Source organism: Manis javanica, chromosome 16 (genome assembly GCF_040802235.1).
Source record: "Manis javanica isolate MJ-LG chromosome 16, MJ_LKY, whole genome shotgun sequence".
Classification (NCBI taxonomy): domain Eukaryota; kingdom Metazoa; phylum Chordata; class Mammalia; order Pholidota; family Manidae; genus Manis; species Manis javanica.
Window position 1 is genome coordinate 38,554,580 of NC_133171.1, and position 26,566 is coordinate 38,581,145.

The 26,566-nt window shown below is 36.8% G+C and overlaps 1 protein-coding gene across 10 annotated transcripts in view; it reads left to right on the plus strand.

The window, feature by feature from the left end:
- Nucleotides 1–26,566, plus strand: part of PKHD1 (PKHD1 ciliary IPT domain containing fibrocystin/polyductin) — a 421,695-nt gene that overhangs the window by 274,009 nt on the left and 121,120 nt on the right. For all 10 annotated transcript variants that reach the window (XR_012125992.1, XM_073224035.1, XM_073224036.1 and 7 more), the window contains 3 exons: nucleotides 2,611–2,724; nucleotides 5,226–5,313; nucleotides 26,351–26,505. Coding sequence is in view for 9 of the 10 variants with exons in the window: in XM_073224035.1 (XP_073080136.1) it covers nucleotides 2,611–2,724; nucleotides 5,226–5,313; nucleotides 26,351–26,505 (357 nt within the window). In the remaining variant the exon portion in view is untranslated. The remainder of the gene's footprint in view (nucleotides 1–2,610; nucleotides 2,725–5,225; nucleotides 5,314–26,350; nucleotides 26,506–26,566) is intronic.

Here is a 26,566-nt window from a genome sequence, read left to right on the forward strand (position 1 = left end):
ATCTCCCCAGGTGATTTTAGCATCTGGAACATATTCTGTTTCCCCTCCGCTGCCCACCACCATCCTAAAGAATGGCAACTTCCCTTTACTTCTTTCTTATGCCTTTATATCATAGTGTGGTACTTATTAAGTGTAAGCCCAGCTTCACCACTGATTAGCTGTGTAATTTCTGAAAAGTTACTTAACCTCTCTTTGTCTCAGTTTCCTCATGAGAACGTCCACAATATCCACCCAAGGATTTTGAGAATTAAATGAAATCATGTATGTCAAAACACCTGGCATGTTTTTGCAGCACAATGACAATGATTTGCCCTTCATTATGAGTATCTGAATTCATCCAGGTTGAAATGCTTTTTGCTGCAGTGCAGAGCAGCCAGAAAGCTTTTCATGAGGAAGCCAGTGACGGAGGCACTGTCTTGTCCTGAGAGCCTTCTCTCTAACGGGGCTACTCTCACTTAGGGACAAAGCCTGAGCTGGTGAGCGTGCCTTACCAGGCTTCCATCGCTAGTTTCGAGAATAAAATAAGGAGCGTGGCCTTTATGGCCTTCCATTCACCAGCTTTTGCATATTCAGGAGGCACTGCATTTTAATGCTAAATAGCATGTATTTCCTTCTCTTAGGTCCCTCTTGCCTTCTTCCTACAGTCCCTAAACGGCATCTTGCCCTCTCCTACTTCACAAAAAAGGATTCAAACTCTGGGCATTTCAGATACCAAATGTTCACAGCAGAGACTAATTCTGCCCAGACTTTCTGTGAAACCCCGCGTGTGCTGCACTTTGGGGGCGCATAATTGATTTAATCTCTGATTTTAGAGCAATGGTAAACTCTTTATGGGACTCTGCATACATTTCTCTAGGGCAAAAAACTGCTATTTTTTTTTCTTTGGTATCTGTTTAGTGCTAGGTCCTTTTTCTTTCCGCAAGAATCTAAACTACCCTCCATGAGATAAATGAAACACAGTTGGAAAACGGCTTACTGGACAGACTTATAAGCAGATAAGAGCTACACCACACGCATTTTGTTAACATTCTCCTTCACTGTTTCCCTTCTTTCCGCTCTAGCACATCTTTGTTTTGGCTAAGAAGATACAGGAGTCGCTCGGCTCAGGATTGGCATTACCTCCGTGAAGCATCAGAATACCTTAACGTTTCCTTGGGCACATGCTGGCTATGGGGGGTTGGTCCTTGCTTGCCCATTGGCCCACTCTGTGACTTCAGGCAGTGTTGCTTACCTCTCAGAGCCTTACTTTCAACAGTTCCTTGTAGCCAAATGGCTGTGAAGGCTGGATATAAGGATAGCTATGGACCAAGCTTTAAACTCACCGTGAGCCTTTTGACCAATGATGTACCTATGGAATGCCAGCTGGGGAGAATGATTTTATAACCCCTGAAAGACCACTTAGGTGATTTTCATTTACCATTGACTTCATACTGTATTTGGCAACCTCTGTTTGGGTTTAGATATTTTCAGGAATGTCTAAAATGGAAAGTCCCATCTGATAGCAGATGTCTTTTGTCAACCACTTTGATCCCATATATATTTTGAAGACTTTCTTCTCACAAGCTGATTCTTGAAAAATGATTTTTTTGCAATAGTCTCTATACTCTAAGATATATTTTCTGAAGAAAAGAACCTTTGTTAGGTCTATACTTGCTAACTCTATTTCAGCAAATTTCTCAAACAATTCCCATTCGGTAAAAGTGATCAAACTCCTCTGTCTACATCAGTGGAATAAAGTTAGAAGTAATTCCCAACTGGCCTGAGTATCATAGCCTGAATGGACTGTATCTTTATGCTGCTAAAATAATTTAGGCTTAGACCTATTACTTGTTTGATAAAACAATTAGCATCAACAGACCATTGTTCCAGTCCAGACTCTTACCAGTTGGATAAATTTGGACAAGTTCCTTAATCTCTAAATCTCATTATATATGAACTTAAAATCTAGGTATAAATCCCACTTCCTTCTCAGGTTTTCATGAGAATTAAATGCTAAAATGCATGGAAAGCAATTTGGGAATCCAGCCACAGACAGGGTACCAAGTCAGGTTTTGCTGTAATAATGCTGTGTAACAGATAATCCCCAAATCTCAGTGGCTTACAGAAACAAATATTTTTGCTAGACTTGATTGGACTTGTTTCCACCAGCTTGTGTGTTCTGTTCAGCTCTGCTGCCTATCTCTTTCATTCAGGCACTAGAAGCTACTTAAGGAATCCTCCCTTTGTGGCAGGGAACATCATTACAAGTTATCTGGGGAGAATTTGCCAAGCATCTTAATTCATCAACTCAGAGCTAGCATTACTATCACATCTACCCAATGTTCATTGGCCAAAACAAGTCACATGACCAAAGCTAACTGTTAGTAGGTCAGGAAAGTATACTCTGCCCCAATGAAGAAAGAAGAGTGAATATTCCCTGAAAAGTAATTTAGTCTTCTTTAGAGAGGTTTACTGCATCTCATTTTTGTCCTCTCTTATTTCATCTCTGTAACATTGTCTATTCTCCACATAGTTTACTTTACAGTATCTACTTTTCATTCCTGAATTTAGCTCACAACTTCTCTTTTAATTTCAAATCAATTTAAATGATATGCTTTTCTTTGTAAACAGGTACTTTAGAAAATCCATTAGAAAAAGAACAAAAGCTTTTGATTCTCCTTAGAGCCTCAGAAGGAGTCTTTTGTGACCGTTTCAATGGCATTCATATTGATCCAGGAACAATTGGTAAGACTATAATAATAGTTTTTATTAAAACTGAAGTGTGCATGTATGTATGTATGTGTGTGTGTGTGTGTGAGAGAGAGAGATAGAGAAGGACCATTCACAGAACATCTACTCAATGCAAGGCACTCTTCTACATAATATATATTTTTATTATTTCAGTTATCAGCTTTCTTGTGACAATGTCCATTTTACAGATGTTGAAACAGATTCAAAGGGGAAGAAGAGTTTGCAGAAGGATACACAGATTTACAGTGTCCAAACTTAGATTTATATCCAGATTGGTCAGACACCAAAGTCTGCACTGAGAGTCTATGTTAGCTGCTATAAACATTGTGTGATTATTGATATATTTCTTAAATGGATAGATCTATAGATTACAAAGAAACATTCATTGTTGACAGTTTCTTCATTTGATACTGACACAATACCAATACGTATTTTTAAATTGGCCTTCACAAGACACAGTAACTGGGACTGGCATTGTATAACCATGACATAAGAAACACACAGTAACTCATTTTAAGGAGTTGAAATACTTATCATATTTCCAGTATTTCCTCACTTTTTCTGTGTGGCATTACTAATTTCATAAGATCTGAGTGACTCAGTAAAATTTCAACAATCATGTTAGGATAGTGTGAAGTTTGGTAAACTAGTTTCATAATGTGTGCCCATCGCCATGTAATATTTTGATTGTGCTTTACTATTTCCAAAGGATTTCTATATACATGCTATTTATTATATCTTTTTAAGAATATGAGATCCAAGAATATTTTTATTTCTTCAAGTTAACAAACTAGATGGATGATGACAGGAACCTTCAATCTCTTTCTGCCTGTGGAGTCCACTCTGCTCTAAGGAGTGCCGCATTGAGTTAAAATTTGTCTTAGAAAATACAAGGATGCTTGTCCTGATTCCTGACTCTGGCCTTATGGATAAACTGGTGTCCTTGAAATTTTATCTGATATTAAACTGAATGAGGAATGAAATATCTGTTCCACTGCATCCTTAAAATTTTGTATCCTAAGTATAAGTGACAGGTTTTAATCTCTTTAAGTATCATAATTTCCTTGAAACTACTAAGAAATGGTCTCATTTTACAGTAAACTTTTGGTTACTGTAAATGATCAAGAAATCTGCTTATCTGGTCAACTAAATTTTCTGGATAAATCAAATTTAAGGAAATAAACTGGTTTTTGTTATATCTTTTTTGTTGTAACTTCCTCTAAATTACTTCATGTTTTTCTCCTGGCTAGCTTACTTAGCCAATAGTGAAAAAGATGGAATTTTTTTAGGATGATGTTGATGGTATCTTATGAAACTTTTATATATATATGTAAGACTATTATTGTGAAAGATGGATTCTAGGACATGTCCTGAAAGTGAGAGTGTTTTTCTACATTTCCATCAATACTTATTTTATTTTTATTATCTTTTAACTTTTTTCTGAATTAAAGTATGGGATAAATTAAGGATGTTAACATAAGCAGTTGGCTAGATTCTAATGAGCTGAGATTTTTCGGTTCACGTTGAATGAAAATCCAAAGCATACTATTTATGCCTTACTGGTGTTTGCTTCTTTTATTCGTATGTTTTCTGAGAAAGATTGTGAAATCTTTAGATTTCAAGATTAGTAATATGAAAGAAAATGGGTTGCAACAGGCTGGGGTTATGCAGATAATCTATTTGGGTGTAGGAAGAAAATGTCAGAACTTCTATTCAAACATATATGAATTTATTAATGTATGCATATGTTTATTTATCTAAAAGAAAATAAATATACATGCATTGGGAATGCATGATCATAATTTTGTTAATGCTTGGGTTAATACTCAAGACATTTTTAGACTACTAGGATATGAGGAATTGTGCTTCATATGATTTTAAATGGCAATAAAACATGTAAAAGGAAAGACCTGAAGGAATAAAACTGGACTGCATCAAGCATGGCCCTGGTAAGACTTTAATTTATGAGCCTGAAATAAATTATATTTTGCAACAAAGGAGTTAGAGATCTATCCTTTGATATCTGTAATACAAAAAAATATGAGGTCCAACCACTGAAAGCAAAGCTAAGAGCACCAAATCTCTTTCCTCAGGAAATAAAATTACCCTTGCCTTCTGGAACATCTAGGGTATAACATACAATATCAAAACCAGTCAACTTCCAGCAGAATTGCAAATGGTTTCGAGTCACTTCATGGTGGAAATTTTACTAGTTAACCATTAGAATGGTTTGTTGTCTGGCTTTTGGATTAGTACATACCGTGTAGCATTCATTTCTCTATAGGTTTTGAGAGAATAAGTTTCATAGCTATGTGAGATATATTTGGCCTGCTGAAAATAGAGTACTAAATATTCTTTTTCTGATGAGGTAGACATTTTCAAACATGGTTTCCATATCACATACTGCGCAGTAGCCTCTTTGATGACTTTTACTTGTGTGGCCTGAATTCCTCTGCAGGATTTTCCTATCCAGCTGTTGCTTCTTCTGGTTTCAGGGGTTTATGGGAAAGTCCAGCTCCACAGTGCTTACCCGGAGAAGTCCTGGACTCATCTTGCAGCTGACATCGCCTCAGGCAATGAGAGGTAAGGAATGGGGGTATGTTAAGGATGTACTTTTTGGTCTAGTTTGCTTCTACCTGAGGTTTCGTAATAGTATGAATTTCAACTTTAGATTAAGAATCATAATTCAAGGGTGAATAAATGGAAAACTAAGGGACTAGCAGGGAATTAAAAACAACAACAACACTGTAACATAATAGAAGAATGAAACAAGCCAAAGGCAGGAGAGGATATAGTTTACTTACAGAGTGAAGTTTAGATAATGTATGTTTACTATTGTTAATAAAACATCAAAAATATGAATTCCATGAGATAAGAGATGATGTATTGGTGAGACCATAATAGTCTGAACTGACATGATAGCTGGTTAAGAGATAGAAATCTATTAGGAGAAAGAGGAAGCTCACGAAGAATCTTATGGAATTTAAAATGCAGTAACAATTTAATAATTCATTGGAAGCAGCAAAGAATGAAATCACCACTAACTCAGAGCAAATAGGCAAATGAAGACCAAACTGCTGGAATCTACCTTAATGCAGAACATAAGATCAGATTGGAGATGAAAATAATAATAGAGAAGGCATTAGAAATAAAGAACAGAAAATACAAAGTACATACAGATAGTCGCTCTTCTTAATAAGGGCCCACAGTAAGTACAGCAGAAAGAATAATGAAAACTTTAACTAAAATATACTTAGCAAATATGGGTATAGTGACATTTAATTTAAACAGATCAACATCAAGGATAATGATTGGCCCAAATCCTTACAGTACAAGAAAAAATACAAGCTTATTGACCTTAGAATTCTCTATTCCATTAAATGTAGGAGGTAGTGGTACAAAATCTATAAATGTTTAGGGAAAGAAAGATTATGACTAAGGAATTGGCAACTGTTGCTACAATACTGTTTACATGTGAAAGCAAACAAAAGATATCTTCTGTTATGCAAGAACTGAAAAAAATGCAAAAAAATCTTCTAATAAAGAGATTGAACAATCTAAAACTCAAGAACAAGAATAAAACTCAGGAATAATATAAAGGTATATAAAATATGTATGTTAAAATTAAACATTGCAATAAGTTAAATATAATACTGTAAAAATGGTTATTAAAATAATACCAATTCTAATTGTTCTTCCGAAAGAAAGTACATACAGTTTGAAAAATTAATATATAAGTCATGGTTACATTTATATAAAGCATGTATAATCAGTAGGTTATGTGTGTGTGTGTGTATATCTATATCATATATAGTATATATAGAAAGATCTATTTTAAGGAATCAGCTTATATGTTTATGAGGACTCATTAGGTCAGAATCTGTAGGGCAGGCCACAAGGCTGCAAAGTTGTGAGCAGGATCTGAGTCTTGAAGAAGAGTTTCTTCTTCAGGGAGCTTCAGTTTGGCTTGTAAGGCCTTCTAACTGACTGATGAGGCTTGCCCACAGTGTGGAGGATAATATCCTTTACCTACAGTCAACTGATTATAGATGTTAATCACGTTTACAAAATATCTTCACCAACATTAGTGTTTGGTGTTGAACTGGGTGTTACAGCCTAGCCAAGTTGACATATAACTAACTATCACAGGGACTGAGCATGACAGGGTTCAAAGGACCATATTCATTGGTAATACCAAGAATTTTGATTGTACTCTCCTAAAATACGTAAAAAAAGAAATCTAAAAGAGCTCTTTTTAGAAACCCAAAAGAGGTGTTTTAGGTTTCTAAGAGGATAGTATAGGTGGGAGGTAGCAATTATAATCATGTTTCTATATCTAAAAAAAAGCATTCTAGTTGCAATGTGGACAACAGGGGTAGTCCAAGTAGATCTAGGGATACTGCTAAGGAGGCGCAAGCAAGAGATAGCATAACTTGTATTCAGGAGCTAAAGTGATAATGGAGAGAAGTGGGCAGAGTTAGAGACAAGAGATCAAATTGGTAAGATGCATAGGGTGTGAGGTGTGAGGTGATGTCTTGGTTTCTGGTTTGTTTGGATGGTGGCATGATTCACTGGAAGAGGACTAAATTTGGGGGAATAGATTATGAGTTAGGATTTGGTCATGTTGGGTTTTAAGTGCCTTTCTGATACCCAAAAGGATTTATGAGGTAAGCATTCCAAACAGGGATCAATAAGAAACTTTAATTATTGTAAGGTTAACAAGTTAGAATTTGGCAGGAGCCCTATGAATGGATTTTTCTTATAAGAATGTGTTAAAGACCTCATCCAGAGACTAAGTTACAGGATTTTTCAAAAGAAATTCAATTTTATTAATTAAAACTATCCATAGTAATTAACTTGCTACCATTTATTGAGTTCATAACATGTGGGCTTATTATATGTCAGGAATCTACCAAGCATTTTGCATATATTATCTCATTTAAATACCTTAGCACTATAATTTAGGTATTATTACCTGCATTTTACAGGTATGAAAGTTGAAGCTACAGAAGTTAAATAAAATTTCCAAGTTTATAAAGCTAGAAAGTTCCTTAGGCTGAATTTTTACCACAATTTTTCTGACTCCATTGCTTGTGTTCAATCTACTACATATATTAGAAACAAAATTTCTTAGTATCAGTCCTGAGGAGGAATAGTTTAATGAGTATATATGAATGTAGTTATCATAGCGTATTTATTTTGTGGAAAGTCTTTCTTTTTTAAAGATTTTTTTAAATTGCAAAATAACAACTCACAAGAAGTTGCAAAAATAGTACTGAGTTCCAATGTACTGTTCCCTCAGCCTTCTTGGAGGATGTCTTAACCAAATCAAAGACAATGTCAAATCCAAACAGTTTGTTTTAGTACAGTACCAATGGTTTACAAACCTTATTCAAATCATTACTTTAAACATTGATCTATAATTGTCATTAAGTTAAAAATCAGTTTAAGAAGTCTCTCTAGATTAAAAGATGGTAGCATGAGAGGTGAGACAGAAACCTCCTCCCAAAACCACATGTAATAAGAAAATGTAGCAAATACATAAAATCCTGAAACAGCAACAGGAAAGAAGGTTGCAACAGACTGCCTACACCTGAAGAAACCAGCAGACCTCAAGGAAAAGGGTGAAGTACCAAAGCCGTGATCCAGAGGGATCCAACCCCTTCCCCCACCCCAACTCACCTGAGGGAGGAAGAGAAATGGAGCAGGGCGGGGATGGAAGCCTAGGACTGCTGAACACCCAGCCCTGGAGATCTGCTTGAGAGCATGAAACTACATTACATGGTGTTCTGGAGATTAATGGGATTGGAAAGCTAAGACAGGCAGAATACTTGGAGAGACTGAGATTACAGCCACTTGTGGAAAACAGGGATCCACATCTGGCCGCTCTGGGACAAAAGAAAGGCAGGCAGTTGGAGAGACTTCCTAACAGCAAAAGAGCTGCTAAAGGGGCAAGGATTTCACAGATCTTGCTGCTCAGGAGAAAGGACAGTGGACAATATTGTCCAGGGCACTCAGCCCAGCAGGTTGGGAACTTTCAGGAACTTCAGGCACTTCATCCTACTGGTTGGCTACATAGCTCCAAGGCCCCCCACCATGATCTTCAGCCTGCTGTGCCTTTCTACCAGCCAGCACCAGCTCACAAACCAGCTGCCCTAGCCATTGCACCAGGCAAGCCAGAGGGTGGCCCCACCTATGGAAGCTACAAGTACAAAGTATGAAGGCTTCTCCCTGCACACTTGGCCCCCAGCAGTGGAGGCAGGCACTGCAGCTGGGAAGCAGGGAAAACCACTTTCCTCCTGACAGCAACCAGTGACACTCACCTGCAACCTCCACCGTTGTTCCAGGGGCTGAGAAGCTCCAAAGAGGAGAACTTCTGGACACTAGAGGGTGCCACTTACAAATATGAAACATCAAAGGAACCTGGTTCAAACCAAAATCCCACAAACACCAGTAAGAGGGCCAAGTGAAACTGAACTCAGCAGTCTTCCTGAAAGAGATTTCAATATAAAAGTCATAAACATGCTCATGGAGCTACATAAAATATTCAGGAACTCAGGGAGGAATTCAGGAATGGGATACAAACATTGAATAATATGGTACCTGAAATGAAACATACAATGGAGGGATTTAAAAGCAGATTAAATGAAGTAGAGGAGAGAGAAAATGAAATAAAAATTAGAGAACAGGAATACAAAGAAGCTGAGGTACAGAGAGAAAACAGGATCTCTAGGAATGAAAGAATATTAAGAGAACTGTGTGACCAATCTAAATGGAAAAATATTCACATTTTAAGGGTACCAGAAGAAGAAGAAGAAGAGAGAAAAAGGGATAGGAAGTGTCTTTGAGGAGGTAATTGCTGAAAACATCACCAATCTGGGGAAGGAAATAATCTCTTATGCCATGGAGGTGCCCCAAAACAAGGGACCCAAGGAAGACAACACCAAGACATATAATAATTAAAATGGCAAAGATCAAGGATAAGGACAGACTTTTAAAGCCAGATAGAGAAAAATGATCACATATGAAATAAAACCCATAAGGCTATCATCAGACTTCTCAAGAGAAACCTTGTAGGCCAGAAGGGAGTGGCATGATGTATTTAATGCCATGAAGCAGAAGAGTGTCAAACCAAGAATACCCTACCCAGCAAGATTATCATTTAAATTTGAAGGAGGGATTAAACAATTTCCAGATAAGCAAAAACTGAGATAATTTACATCCCACAAAGCATTTCAACGGTGTATTTTGGAGGGACTGTTCTAGAGGGGAGTTTTTCTAAGGCTAAATAACTGTCACCAGAGGAAATAAAACCACAGTAAATAAAGTAGAACAATTAATTACTAAGCAGATGTAAAATCAAATCAACCAAACCCAAAGTCAGTCAAGGGACAGACAAGCAGTACAGAATATGATAACTAATATATAAAAAATGGAGGAGGAAAAAAAAAAGAACCTTCAGGTTGTGTTTGTAATAACATACTAAGTGAGTTAAATTAAACTGTTAGATAGTAAGGAAGTAAACACAAAGAAATAAAATGCAGCCAGATTGGTAAGGAAGAAATGAAATTGTCACTGTTTACAGATGTGATATTGTAGATAAAGAACCCTAAAAAATTCACCCCAGAACTATGAGAACTAATAACTGAATTCAGCAAAATAGCAGAATACAAAATTAATACACAAATATGTTTCATTTCTATGTACTAATGATGAACTAGCAGAAAGAGAAATCAAGAAAATAATTCCATTCGCAATTGCATCAAAAACAATAAAATACCTAGGAATAAAACTAATGAAGGAAATGAAAGACCTATACCCTGAAAACTATGAGACATTCACAAGAGAAATTAAAGAAGATAATAATAAATGGAAATATATCCTGGGCTCATAGATAGGAAGAATTAATATTGTCAAAATGTCCATCCTGCACAAAGCAATCTACAGATTCAATGCAATCCCTATCAACATACCAACAATATTCTTCAACAAACTATAGCAAATAGTTCTAAAATTAATATGGATCCAAAAAAGACCCCAAATAGCCAAAGCAATCATCAGAAGGAAAAATAAAGCTGGGGGGATTATGCTCCCTAACTTCAAGCTCTACTGCAAAGCCATAGTAATCAAAACAACTTCGTACTGCCACGAGAACAGACCCATAGACCAATGGAATAGAATAGAGAGCCCTGATATAAATCTGAGCATATATGCTCAAGTAGTATATAATAAAGGAGCCATGGATATACAGTGGGGAAATGACAGCCCCTTCAACAACTGGTGTTGGCAAAACTGGACAGCTACATATGAGAGCATGAAACTGGATTGCTGTCTAACTCCATACACAAAAATAAACTCAAAATGGATCAAAGACCTGAATGTAAGTCATGAAGTCATAAAACTCTTGGAAGAAAACATAGGCAAAAATCTCTTGAATATAAACATGAGCAACTTTTTCCTGGACACATCTCCTCAGGCGAGGGACACAAAAGCAAAAATGAACAAATGCAACTACATCAAACTAAAAAGGTCCTCTACTTCAAAGGACACCACCCATAGAAAAAAGGCTTCCAACAGTATGGGAGAATATATTCATAAATGACATATCTGACAAGGGGTTAACATCCAAAATACATAAAAACTCACACTCCTTAACACCCAAAAAGCAAATAACCTAATTTAAAAAATCAGAGGATATGAACAGACAGTTCTCCAAAGAAGAAATTCAGAGGGCTAACAGGCACATGAAAAGATGCTCCACACCACTAATTATCAGGGAAATGCAAATTAAAACCACAATAAGATATCACCTCACATCAGTTAGGATGGCCAACATCGAAAAGACAGGGAACAACAAATGCTGGCGAGGATGTGGAGAAAGGGCAACTCTCCTTCGCTCCTGGTGGGAGTGTAAATTAGTTCAACCATTGTGGAAAGCAATATGGAGGTTCCTCAAAAAACTAAAATTAGAAATACCATTTGACCCAGGAATTCCACTCCTAGGAATTTACCCTAAGAATGCAGCAGTCCAGTTTGAAAAAGACATATGCACCCCTATGTTTATCACAGCATTATTTACAATAGCCAAGCAATGCAAGCAACGTAAGTGTCCATCAGTAGATGAATGGATAAAGAACAGGTGGTACATATACACAATGGAATACTATTCAACCATAAGAAGAAAACAAATCCTACCACTTGCAACATGGATGGAGCTAGAGGGTATTATGCTCAGTGAAATAAGCCAGGCAGAGAAAGATAAGCACCAAATGATTTCCCTCATTTGTAGAGTGTAACAATAATGCTTTATTGTTACTGAAGGAACAAAGCAGCAGATTCACAGACTCCAAGAAGGGACTAGTGGTTACCAAAGGTGAGGGATGGGTTTAGGGTGGGTGGGGAGGGATGGAGAAGGGGTTTGAGGGGTATTATGATTAGTACATATGGTGTGGGGGAGTCACGGGGTATATAGACAGTGCAGTACAGAGAAGACAAGTAGTGACTCTGTAGCATCTTACTACACTGATGGACAGTGACTTCAGTGGGTATGAGGAGGACTTGATAATAGGGGGGTAATCTAGTAACCACAATGTTTTTCATGTGAAATCTTCATATGAGTGTATATCAATAATACTTTAATAATAGTGAAAAAGAAGTCTCTCTAATACATTGTTAGAGGAAAGATCTCACTTGGAACCCTTTATGAGTTCTCACCAATAGAATTAGAGATCTGAATTTATTTGTATGTAATCGATTTATTTTTGAAGGACATGACAGTGAAATCTTCAGTGGAAAAATTTCATTTAACTGTATAAACTTGGATTCATTACTTACACTACCAACCAGAGTAAGCTTAGCAAGATACATAAATAAAAACTTTCTTTTGTTATATGTTATTATATGTTTATCTCTAAAGTGTTCTTTACTGTTGCTTGCCTCTGTTGATTTTTGGGGAGATTGATGAGCAAACACGTTAGATTTTTTTTTGGATTTCAAGTCGGTCAAGAGAACTTATACTGAGATTCAAGGAAACTTGTTGTTTACCCATTACAAGCGTATGTTTTACAGTGAGCCTTTAAGGGTGACCATATGTTCTTTGAAATTAAATGTTTACTTTATCGGTCAATCCTATGATAAAGGTATTAGATTTTATCCTGATCTTTGGAAGATTTTAAAGAGGCAGGGACAGGGTTCAATTTATGTTTTAATTTATGCTGTGTGGAGCATTGACTGTCAGAGGGACATAAATGGAAGCAGATAGACTGTTAAGACATTGCGATAGCATTGCAATCTCAAGTGACACATGCTGATGGCTTAGATTAGGGTGGTAGAGATAGAGGGGGAAAGAAGTGGTATTAAATACTCGTGGAAGACAGAGGCAACTTGAATTGCTGACAGATGGGGTAAAAGGGAAAGAAGAGTCAGAGGTTCCTGTAGAGCTTTTGACCTGAGCAACCTGGTGAGAAGTGATATATGTCACTGATATACAACCTGGAGAAGAGTAGGTTTATGGGGAAACTTTCTCAAAGGTTCTTAATTTTTTCTTATTCCTTATCTCATTTACTTTTCAAAAAAAGTAGTGTTAAAGCATTCAACCATCTCTTTGTCCTTTTTCTGTGTTTTTTTCTGTTTTTAAGTGCTTATTAATTTATCCTGTAATTTACAAGGTAGTAACTCACACAGAAGAACAAATTATTTGCTACAGCAACCTTCCCCAGGACCTAGGCCTTTAATTCTAATGTCATTGAATATATCTATTCTGCTATCTCCTATATCAAATTAGTTTTCTGTTTGGAGTATTTCTCCTTTCTTCTACATTCTGCTACAGCGCTTCCCACATGGCTCTATAACAACTTTTGTACTAGATCCGTAAATACTTGACAAATGAAATAAGGATCAGAAATACCCTTGCATCTCCTCTTTACCTTTACACTTCCTACTTATCTTTAGAAATTTCATCACATGTCCCACAAGACTTAATCTCCCATCTACCAACCACTGATTTTTCTACCATCTAAACCACTATAGCATATGACTTTCTGAATTATAATTTTAGTAAAAATTTGCTTCCTGGTGACTGCTGGTAAACTATTTAAGGTGTATATATCCTGTTCTTCCAAGTGGCTTATCCAGGAAAGGGAAAATATTATTTTTTATGGATTCAGTATACTACTCAGCAACTAGTACACAGTAGAACATAGAGAAAACTTCCAATAATTGCTTGTTACAGTGAATTGATGTGTCTTTTCTGGAAATCAGAACTTATTGAGCCTGTTGACTCTATGAAATATTGTCTAGTAAGTGAGAATCATAAATTGGAAAATCTGCTATAATTCATTTTGCTTATTACTCACACCTCATTATTATGCTGTAACAGTTTAGTTCAAGTATTAGAATAGAGTTGATGGCCTCATTCAAAATTATTGGCAGAAGTTCAAAATCACATACATAGCCTCCCAAAGAAGGTGATTCCTTGTAGCCCAATGAACTAGGGGATCCTAATCTCACATTGGCTATTGTTCCCATCCCAGGAAAAGGCAAATAATTTAGGAACATAGACTGGAAAAAGTATTCTACAATGAGAAAGACTAAAATCAGTCTAATTGTTCAGTTAAGTAAATGTGAAGTTTGGGGTAATTTATCCTCTTTGAGCATCAGTTTTCCTTTCTATAATAGAAAAATAATGTATAGCTTGTGGAGTAGCTCTAAGGATTTAATGAATTAATGTATTTAATTAAAGTGCCCAGTTTTTGGCATGAACTAAGTTTCAAGACCTGGGCATTATTGTGCTAAACAGGATTCATTTAGCTGAAAGTAAATGTAACCTTTTTTTTTCTAATGAAGGTATCATTGATAAACACTCTTATGAATGTTTCACATGAGAAACATTCTGGTTACTACATTACCCCCTATTATCAAGTCACCCCAACACTCCATTGAAGTCACTGTCCATCAGTGTAGTAAGATGCCACACAGTCACTAGTCTTCTCGGTGCTACACTGTCTTCCCTGTCATCCCCCCACACACCATGTGTGCCAATCATAATACCCCTCAATCCCCTTCTCCCTTCCTCCCCACCTCCCCTCCCCAACCCTTCCCTTTAGTAACCAGTAGTCCCTTTTTAGAGTCTGTGAGTATGCTGCTATTTTGTTCCTTAAGTTTTGCTTCATTATACTCCCAAAATAAAGGAAATAATTTGGTATTTGTCTTTCTCTGCCTGGTTTATTTCACTGAACATAATACCCTGCAGCTCCATCCATGTTGTTGCAAATGAGAGGATTTCTTTTCTTTTTATGGCTGAATAATATTCCATTCTGTATATGTACCACCTGTTCTTTATCTATTCATCTACTGATGGCCACTTAGGTTGCCTTCAGGTCTCGGCTATTGTAAATAGTGCTAAAATAAACATGGGGTTGCATATGTCTTTTTGAATCTGGGATCCTGTTTTCCTTGGATAAATTCCTAGGAATGGGATTCCTGGGTGAAATGGTATTTCTATTTTTAGTTTTCTGAGTAACCTCCATACTGCTTTCCACAATGGTCGAACTAATTTACATTCCCACCAGCAGTGTAGGAGGGCTCCCCTTTCTCTGCATCTTAGCCAGCATTTGTTGTTTCTTGTCTTTTTGATGTTAGCCATCCTAACTTGTATGAGGTGATATCTCATTGTGGCTTTAATTTGCATTCCCCTGGTAATTAGCAATGTGGAGAAACTTTTCAAGTGCCTGTTGGCCATCTGAAGAAGTGTCTGTTCATATCCTCTGCCCATTTTTTAATCAGGTTATTTGCTTTTTGGGTATTGAGGTGTGTGAGTTCTCTATATATTTTGTATGTTTACCCCTTGTTGTATATGTCATTTATGAATATATTCTGCCATACTGTAGGTTGCCTTTTTGTTCTATGGATGGTGTCCTTTGAAGTACAGAATCTTTTTAGTTTGATGTAGTTCCATTTGTTCATTTTTGCTTTTGTTTTCCTTGCCTGAAGAGAGATGTCCAGGAAATAGTTGCTCATGTTTATATTCAAGAGATTTTTGCCTATGTTTTCTTCTAAAAGTTTTATGGTTTCATGACTTACATTCAGGTCTTTGATCCATTCTAATTTCCTTTTGTGTATGGAGTAAACTAATAATCCAGTCTGTTTCTCTTACATGTAGCTGTCCAGTTTTGCCAAAACCAGTTGTTGAAGAGGCTGTCATTTCCCCTTTGCATATCCATGCCTCCTCTATTGTATATTAATTGACAGTATATACTTGGGTTTATATCTGAACTGTCTATTCTGTTCCATTGATCTATGGATCTGTTCTTGTGCCTGTACCAAATTATTTTGATTACTGTGGCTTTGTAGTAGAGCTTGAAGTTAGGGAGTGTAATCCCCCCAGCTTTATTTTTCCTTCTGATGATTGCTTTGGCTATTTGGGGTCTTTTGTGGTTCCATATGAATTTTAGAGCTATTTATTCTAGTTTGTTGAAGAATGTTGTTGGTATTTTGATAGGGATTGCATTGAATCTGTAGATTGCTTTGGGCAGGATGGCCATTTTGACAATATTAATTCTACCTATCCATGAGCAAGGGATGTGATTCTATTTATTGGTGTCTTCCCTAATTTCTCTCATGAGTGTCTTGTAGGTTTGGGGGTATAGATCTTTCATTTCTTGAGTTAGGTTTATTCCTAGGTATTTTTTTCTTTTTGATGCAATTGTGAATAGAATTGTTTTTATGAATTCTTTTTCTGCTAGTTCATCATTAGTATATAGGAATACAACAGATTTCTGTATATTGATTTTGTATCCCGCAATTTTGCTGAATTCAGTTACTCTAGTAGTTTTGGAGTGGATTCTTTCAGGCTTTTTTAAATATATAATATCATGTCATCTGCAAACCGTGACAGTTTGACTTCTTCCTTGCTAATCTGGATGTGTTTAATTTCTTTGTGTTTTCTGATTGTTGTGGCTAGTATCACCAGAACTATGTTGAATAAAAATGGGGAGAGTGGGCATCCTTGTCTTATTCCTGATCTTAAAGGAAAAGCTTTCATCTTTTTGCTGTTAATTATGATATTGGCTGTGGGTTTTTCATATATGGCCTTTATTATGTTGAGATACTTACCCTCTATATCCATTTTGTTGAGAATTTTTATCACAAATGGATGTTGAGTTTTGTGGAATGCTTTTACAGAATCTATGGGGATGACCAGGTGGTTTTTGTCCTTTTTGTTGATGTGGTGTATGTATTTAGAATATTGTACAATTCTTGTATCGCTGGAATAAATCCTACTTGATCATGATGTATGATCTTTTTTATGTATTTTTGAATTTGGTGTGCTAATATTTTGTTGAGTATTTTTGCATCAATGTTCATTAGGGATACTGGTTTGTCATCTTCTTTTTCTGTGGTGTCTGTCTGGTTTTGGTATTAGAGTGATGCTGGCCTCATAGAATGAGTTTGGAAGTATTCCCTCCTCTTCTACTTTTTGGAAAACTTTAAGGAGGATGGGTGTTAGGTCTTCACTAAATGTTTGATAAAATTCAGCAGTGAAGCCATCTGGTCCAGGAGTTTTGTTCTTAGGTAGTTTTTGATTACCTATTCAATTTTGTTGCTGATAAGTGGCTGGATCAGATTTTCTGTTTCTTCCTGGGTCAGTCTTGGAAGATTGTGTTTTTCTAGAGAATGTTCCATTTCTTCTAGGTTATCAAATTTGTTAGCATATAATTTTTCATAGTATTCTCTAATAATTTGTATTTGTGTTGTCCGTAGTGACTTTTCCTTTTCATTTCTGATACTGTTTATGTGTGTAGACTCTCTTCTTTTCTCGATAAGTTTGCTAGGGCTTTATCTATTTTGTTAATTATCTTGAGAAACCAGCTCCTGCTTTCACTGATGCTGTCTTTTTATTGTTCTCAGTTTTATTAATTTCTTCTCTAATCTTTATTATGTCCCTCCTTCTACTGACTTTGGGCCTCATTTGTTCTTTTTCTAGTTTCATTTGTGAGTTTATACTGTTCATATGGGATTGTTCTTCTTTCCTGAGGTGGGCCTGTATTGCAATACACTTCCCACTTAGCTCAGCCTTTGCTGTGTCCCACAGATTTTGCAGTGTTGAATTATTGTTGTAATTTGTCTCCATGTATTGCTTGAACTCTGTTTTTATTTGGTCAGTGGTCCACTGATTACTTAGGAGCATGTTATTAAGCTTCCATGTGTTTGTGGGATATTTTTGTTTTTCTTTGCATAATTTATTTCTAGTTTCATACTTTTTTGATCTGAGAAGCTGGTTGGTACAATTTCAATCCTTCTGAATTTGTGCCCTAGTATATGATCTATTCTTGAAAATGTTCCATGTGTACTTGAGAAGAATGTGTATCTTGCTGCTTGTGGGTGGAGTGTTCTGTAGATGTCTATTAGGTCCATCTGTCCTAATGTGTTGTTCAGTGCCTCTGTCTCCTTACTTATTTTCTGTCTGGTTGAGCCATCCTTTGGAATGAGTGGTGTGTTGAAGTCTCCTAAAAGCATTGCATTCTATTTCCCACTTTAATTTTGTTAGTATTTTTTGTACATATGTAGGTGCTCCTGTTTCAGTGCATAGATATTTATAATGTTTATATCCTCTTGTTGGCCTGACCCCTTAGTTATTATGTAATTTCCTTCTTTGTCTCTTATAACTTTATTTGTTTGGAAGTCTATTTTGTCTGATACAAGTACTGCAACTCCTGCTTTTTTCTCCCTATTAATTGGGTGAAATATCTTTTTCAATCCCTTCACTTTTAGTCTGTGTATTTCTTTGAGTTTGAAGTGAGTCTCTTGTAGGCAGCATATAGATGAGTCTTGTTTTTTAATCCATTCAGTGACTCTATGTCTTTTGATTGGTTCATTCAGACCATTTACATTTAGGGTGATTATCAATAGGTATGTACTTATTGCCATTTTATGCTTTAGATTAATGGTTACCAAAGGTTCAAGGGTAACTTCTTTACTATCTAACAGTCTAACTTAACTCACTTAGTATGTTATTACAAACACAATCTAAAGGTTCTTTTCCCCCCCTCCTTTTTATTCCTCCTCCATTTTTTATATATTAGGTATCATATTCTGTACTCTTTGTCTATCCTTTGGTTGACTTTGGGGGTAGCTGATTTGATTTTGCATTTGCTTAGTAATTAATTGGGCTACTTCCTTTGCTGTGGTATTATTTTCTCTGATGATTTCTCTGATGATTAGCCTTAGGAACACTTCCATCTAGAGCAGTCCCTCCAAAATCCACTCAAGAGATGGTTTGTGGGAGGTAAATTATCTCAGTTTTTGCTCATCTGGAAATTGTTTAATTCCTCCTTCAAATTTAAATGATAATCTTTCTGGGTAGAGTATTTTTGGTTTGAGGCCCTTCGGTTTCATTGCATTAAATATATCATGCCACTCTCTTTGGGCCTTTAAGATTTCTGTTGAAAAGTCTGATGATAGCCTGATGGGTTTTATTTCATATGTGATCTTTTTTCTCTCTCTAGCTGGTTTTAAAAGTCTGTCCTTATCCTTGATCTTTGCCATTTTAATTATTATATGTCTGGTGTTGTCTTCCTTGGGTCTCTTGTGTTGGGAGATCTGTGCACCTTTGTGGACTGAGAGACTATCTCTTTCCTCAGATTGAGAACGTTTACAGCAATTACCTCCTCAAATACACTTTCTATGGTATCCCTATAATGTGAATATTTTCTGTTTGGATTGGTCACATAGTTCTCTTAATATTCTAGAGATTTTTTTTTCTCTCTGTGCCTCAGCTTCTTTGTATTCCTGTTCTCTAATTTCTACTTCATTTGCTGTCTCCTTTACTTCATCTAATCTGCTTTTAAGTCCCTCCATTGTATGTTTCATTTCAGATACAGTATTCTTCAAACTTTGTCTTTCTTGAATTTCTTCCTGAGATCTTGAATGTTTTGAAATCTTTTTCAGGAAGATTGCTGAGTTCTGTTTCACTTGACCCTCTTTCTGGTGGTGGTGGTGAGATTTTTGTTTGTACCAGGTTATTTTGATGTTTCATATTTGTAATACTAACTTTGTGTATGTTGCACCCTCTAGTGCCCAGAAGCTCTACTCTCTGGAGCTTCTCAGCCCTGGAGCAGTGGCAAGGGTTGCAGGTGAGCGGTGCTCATCCCTGCTGGGAGGAAAGAGCTCTTTCCTGCTTTCTGGCTGCAGTGCCTGCCTCCAGTGCTAGGGCCAGTGGGCTGTGTGCCCATGGAAGAGTCTCTATGCTATGCTGTGGTAGCTGCTGTAGGTGGGGCCAGCCTCCAACCTCTTGTTGGCCTCGTGTGATGGCAGGAGCAGCATATTTGTGAACCGGTGCTGGCCAGGAGGAAGGAGCAGCAGGCTGCATATCACAGTGGTGAGGGAGGGGGGCTCTGCTCTGTGTTGCCAGCCAGGGGGATGGATCACCTGAAGCTCCTGAAAGTTCCCAACCTGTTGGGCTGAGTGTGCCTGGACAATTTTGTCCACCTGTCCTTTCTCCTAAGCAGCAAGCTCTGTGTAATCCTTCCCCCTTTAGCAGCCCTCTTGCTGTTAGGAAGTCTTTCAAAGTGCCTGCCTTTCTTTTGTCCTGTAGCAGACGGTTGCAAGTACCTGTTCTCCAGAAGCAGCTAGAATCTCAGTCTCTCCAAATACTCTGCCTGTCTTAGCTTTCCAATCCCCCTAATCTCAAGAGCACCATGTAATGTAGGTTTGTGCTCTCAAGCAGATCTCCAGGGCTGGGTGTTCAGCAGTCCTAGGCCTCCAACCACTCCTGCTCCATTTCTCTTCCTCCTGCCAGTTAGCTAGGGTGGGGGGAGGGCTTTTGTACTTTACCCTTTTCCATGGGGTCTGTTGTTTTCCCCAGATGTACACAGTCTGTCACAGTCTTCTTTCCTACTGCTGTTTCAGGATTGCTTGTATTTGCTATATTTTCATATTATATGAGGTTTTGGGAGGAGGTGTCTGTCTCACCTCTCACACCATCTTTAAGCCAATCCTCAAAAGTAACCCTTCTTAATCCATTTGGGAGTCTGGGCTAGGCCCAATTTCTCTATTTCAGCCTCATTTGTTTCTACTAAAGAAAGTTTTCCACACTCAGTAGGGTGCAAGTGAACCCAGAGCTGTTGGACTTTCCCCAACTTTTGAGGAACTTACTCTCTCCCATCTGCATCTGACTCATTCCAAAAGTCCAAGTGACTACATTAATACCGCTGTCTTTGCTAAGAGAACAGAATTTAAATGTTCTCACCCCCAACACTTCCACGAAAAGGGTAAATATATGAGGTAATAGATGCATTAATTGATGTGATGAGGGGAGGCCTTCCCAATGTATACATGTCAAGTCATCATAATGTACACCTTAAATGTCTCACAGTTTTGTCAATTACATTTCAGTAAAACTGGAAAAATATATAAATTCCAGGGGAAGGATTTTTGACAAAGGGTTTATGGGACTATAATCTGCAGCTCTCACTAGGACCACTTAGTATGGTGGAGGAGGAAAGCAGTTTTCAGAAGAGATAGGGTGGATTTCTTGTCATAAAGGAGAAAGGGTCAGTTTGATGAAGAATTGATATCTGTAATAGTGTTCTCATTGTCCTCATCACTTTCAAAACCTCAGATAGTCCAGTGCAGTCTGAGGATCCTCTGTACATTTCAATGGCACTAATTAAAAAAATAATAAATAACTTGGTTTTTTTTTTTAAAAAGCTTCAGTGTTAGTAACTGAGTTCAGAAGCTTATGTCCATCCCTGTTCCTTAGAAGAAAACATTTTGGCATCTGGACACACTGAACTTGTCAAATGCAGCTATTATTGTTAAGAGCTCCCCAGTGTTTAGTTAGCAAATTCATTTAAGTTGTAGGAGTTTATATATGAATGTCTTGTGCATGGTTGTGAAAACTTTTAAAATTAAATTTGGAAACATATTTTTTTTCTTGGCAATTATGTTCTTTTGACCCAAAGTATTATATTTTCTCTAAACTGGATAGAATGTTAATGCCAAAACAAAGGAAACTGTGCTGGTGTTTTGTTTATATTTTTAAAAAAATTATCTTTTAGGAGACTTTGGTAGATATTATTCAGTTTCCTCTCTCTCATCATATGGTTTCTATTTAGGCTCAGTTATGTTGCAAACAGCTTTCTTAATTTTATTTATCAATTTATTGTTTTAGGTGTGTTTTGCTCAGAACAAGAAGAGTCTCTCCTCTCCCCTGTAGCCATAGGATTCTTATTAGTATTAATCAGACACATGGAATATAGCTGAGACCCAAGCCATGCTTAAGCTAAGATTTCTTGAAATGGTTGAAGTGTGGGAAGCACGGATGTTAGAATTTAAGGAAAACTGCTATTTGACTAGCAGAACCATCTAGGTTAGTGATACTGAGACCATAATTTCCTTTGAAGCTACCACTGTTGCTGCATGGACATAGAAGTGAGTAGGGCCAATTCACTTGTATGTGGTCCTTATGAGATATAGAATCCCAAGGCTTCAGGAGTATAGAGGAGAGAGAAATTTTCATGAACCTGTAAGGTTTTGAAAGCTGTAACGGAAAAGGTCACCTTAAGTTCATGTACATATTTTTTTATTGAAATGTGGTTGACATATAATATTATCTTAGTATCAGGTATACAATATAGTGATTCAACATTTATATACATTACAAAGTGATTGCCACAATAAATCTAGCTACTATCTGTTGCCATATAAAGTTGTTAGGATATTATTAACTATATTCCCTATGCTGTCCATTGCATCCCTGTGTCTGATCTTTTTTTTGCAACTGGAAATTTGTATTTTTTTGTCCCTTTCTACTTCTCCCATCCCCTACCACCTTCCCCTCTAGCAACCACCAAGTTATTCTCTGGTATCTATGAGTCTGTTTCTATTTTGTTTTGTTTGCTTGTTTTGTTTTTTAAGATTCCACATATAAATGAGATCATATGGTATTTGTGTTTTTCTGTCTGACTTACTTTACTTAGGCATAATACTCTCTAGGTCCATCCATATTGTCACAATGACAAGTTCATTTTTTTATGACTAATATTCTGTTTTACAAATATTATATAAATTTATCTCACATCTTGTCCATTCATCTATCTATGGACACTTAGGTTGCTTCCATGTCTTGGCTATTGTAACTAATGCTGTAATGAACATAGAGGTGCACATATGCGTTTATCTTATTGAACTGGTGTTTACATTTTCTTCAGATAAACACCCAGAAATGAAATTGCCCAATCATATGGTATTTCTACTTTAAATTTTGTGAGGAACCCCCATACTGTTTTCCATAGTGGCTGCACCATTTTACATTTCCACCCACAGTGTAGCACAGTTTCCTTTTCTCCACAGCCTCGCCAACCCTTATGATTTCCTGTCTTTTCGAAGGGTGTGAGGTGATGTCTTGTACGGATTTGCATTTTCCTGATGATTAGTAATGTTGAACAGCTTTTCATGCACCTGTTGGTCATTTGTACGTCCTCTTGGGAGAAATGTCTATTCAGAACCTCTGCCTATTTTTTAATTGGATTTTTTTTTATATTGAGTTGTGTGAGTTCTTTATATATTTCGGATATTAACCCCTTATCATATATGTCATTTACAAAGATCATCTTTCATTTGTTTTATTTATGGTCTCCTTCACTGTATGAAAGCTTTTTAGTTTGATGTAGTCCCATTTGTTTATTTTTGCTTTTGTTGTCTTTGCCTAGGGAGACAGATCCAAAAATATATTGCTAAGTCTGATTTTAAAGTTTACTGCCTATGTTTTCTTCTAGGAGTTTTATTATTTCCAGTCTTACATTTAAGTATTTAATCCTTTTTGAGCTTCCTTTTATATGTGGTGTAAGAAAGTTGTCCAGTTCATTCTTTTGCATGTATTTGTCCAGTTTTCCCAACACCATTTATTTATTGAAGAGACTGTCATTTCCCCCCATTGTTTGTTCTTGCCCCCTTTGCCGAAGAATAATTAACCCCTGTATGTTTTTAACATAAAATGTGGACTAATAATTTCACTAACTCCTTTTTCTCTTTGCCTAGAATGCAGCTAGGTGCTATGGGGCTTGCATAGCTAGGTAGTTATATTTTCATTAAATATTAGCTAACAATATCAAATTTGAATAGCCACAGAAGACAAAAGTTCAGAATCAGTTATAAGGCTGTATTATCTATTGTGTCAAATTTAGAATGGAAGAGAAATGGGGTTGGTGGGTCAGCGGAGAAGAGACTCCCATGGGAAGGCCTGTTAAAGGCAAACAAACTCCAGTCGGTCTTTAAGAATGTGTGGGCTGAAGGGCAGAGTACGAGCAAGGATGTTTCAAGCGACAGGTGAGAAACACATGGCTGTTTCTTGGGAGAATGAGCAGATTCACACGGCTGGGACAGAGGACTTACATAAGCGAGTTAGGGAGAGAGGTTTTATTTGTTATAGTTTACATTAGGGTCCACAATGTGAGCATTGTATGGATCTGACAAGCATATAATGACATGTATCCATCCGTACTGTATCATACAGAATAGTTTAATTGTCCTAAAAACCCCCTGGGCTCCACAAGAAATGAGTTTTGACTCATTTCACAAGGAGCTTTTCAGAACATTATGGTCACCTATTATCTGAAGAACTTTATTCAACAACATAAACAGTAATAAAAAGATTACCCAGGTTAAATGGACTATGAAGGAAAGGACCAGTTTCAAGTATGCTGCTAACTGACTTTTGTGTGATCTCATGCCCATAGCCTTATTTTCTTTTACAAAAACAATTTTTTTCTCACTATAATATACTACTTATTAATTTAGAAAGTTTATATTTAAGTGACAATCATTAATAAACCCAGCATCCACAGGTGGGCTAACATTTTAATGTGACTCTTCCCTCTCTTCTATTTCCTGTACATGCATTATTTTTATTAAAAAAAAGGGTAATACTGTTTTATATCCTGCATTTTTTCAATCAATACATCATGAAAAGAATTCCTTGTAATTCATGCTGTGCTACAATGGCATGTTTTTAATGGTTACCTAGCATTTTACTGTATGGGTCATAGACCTTTCATAATTTCATGGATTATCATGATAGTATTATAATACATGGGCATATTGCTTTTTACTACCATTTAGTTGGTGAAGAACTAAGAATCAGACAGGTAAGGCAAGTTTACTTAATGGAGAGAACGTGGACTTGATCTGGAGTCTTCCTTGTCCTAATTCAACTTCTGGCTCCAGTCCATTACCTAGTCTTAAATTTTGTAATTTGACTTCTTGGATTTTAGTTTCCCCAACTTTAAAGCTAGTGATTGCTTCAATATACTATACTGAGTTTTTCAGGATGTCATATCAAATAAGGAACAGAGGTAAGATTAAATTCTTTCATTAAAATTATATCAGTTGGTAATAGTCTTTCTCTCTCTGTGACTTTTTCTCTACCTGCAGATTCCCAGATTTGAATTAATTACAATCTGGTTCATAACAGACTCATACCATTGGCCCAGGAATGATCCCCTTTAATTTATGTTTCTTTTATTGTTGTTAATATTATACATATATTAAACATCCGAGGATCCCTCATCCATGCAATAGACTCTTTAAGGATGTTTACTAGTCAAAATCTAAGTTGTCATTATTTAATGCAGATGACATATTTTATTTACCATTGTATCTCTAGCACCTACTATAGTGTCTGATGCATGCATATCAATTGTTCCATCGATCTATGTCACATGATCAAATGGCCTTCACATGGACCTGTTGTTTGGATGAACATTTACTGGCAGAAGAGAATCTATTGTCAAAGCTTGCTAAAAATTGAACATTAGAAAAGAGGCAGGCCATTAAAATAAACTTAAGTCACTGAAGCTGGTAATGGAGAATAAAGCAGACATATTCACTAGGAAAAGCTAGGCGGCAGTGAAACACTGAACAAAAGTTTCATTAAGTGCGAGTTAAAAAAACAAAAGTGAACAAAACCCTCAGTGTTTCATACCGTGATGAAAGGACAGTGCTTGGAACGTAGCACCCTCGGGGAATGTATACAGTTGTTTAGTCCGACTATCACACTCAGATGTTGGAGGGAAGCTTTAAATATTGCTACTTTTCAGATGAAGGTAGGAAACTCAGAAAAGTTAAGAGGCCCAAGGTTACATAGCTACTAAGTGGCCCCTGTAGAATTCCCACTGCTTCTGTCTGATCATGAAGACAGGAGCCTTAATGCATGATGATAAATTGTCCAAAAATGGCATTATAGGTCTTTGGAAAATTTGAGAAAACATCCCTTCTAATATACCTTTATTATTCAAACTGTTTCCCAATCAAAGAGGATGATTTCTTTTTTAGTAAACCATGTCTAGATGGCATATATTACATGGAACTTTACTCTTTCTTGTTCCTTTTTGTGAATTTCTTGGCCACAGGCTGTCTTTATTATCCTTGTAATCTGTGCACATAGGCCAGAATATTGACTGCATGACCATTACGGTTTTTGCAAAAGCTTTTTCTTTTTTTTTCTGTCTTCAATCTCCCTAGGAGGAACTGTCAGTGTAGTGAATTTTCTTTTCTTTCTGCACTTGTAGTAGGTGATCTATGTTGCTCTGCCTGCACTCATACCAGCTTCCTGCTGTTACAGAATTATATTGGAGGACACCGTGGACTGGCGACCCCATGACAAAATCGTCCTTAGCTCCTCTTCTTACGAGCCTCACGAAGTGGAAGTCCTCACTGTGAAAGAAGTCAAGGCGCACCATGTCATGATCCATGAACGGCTCAGGCACCGACACATTGGTAAGGTTTAGGTTTGTTGGTTAAAGGAAGTGAATAAGCCTGGAAGAACGTGTTGAGCAAC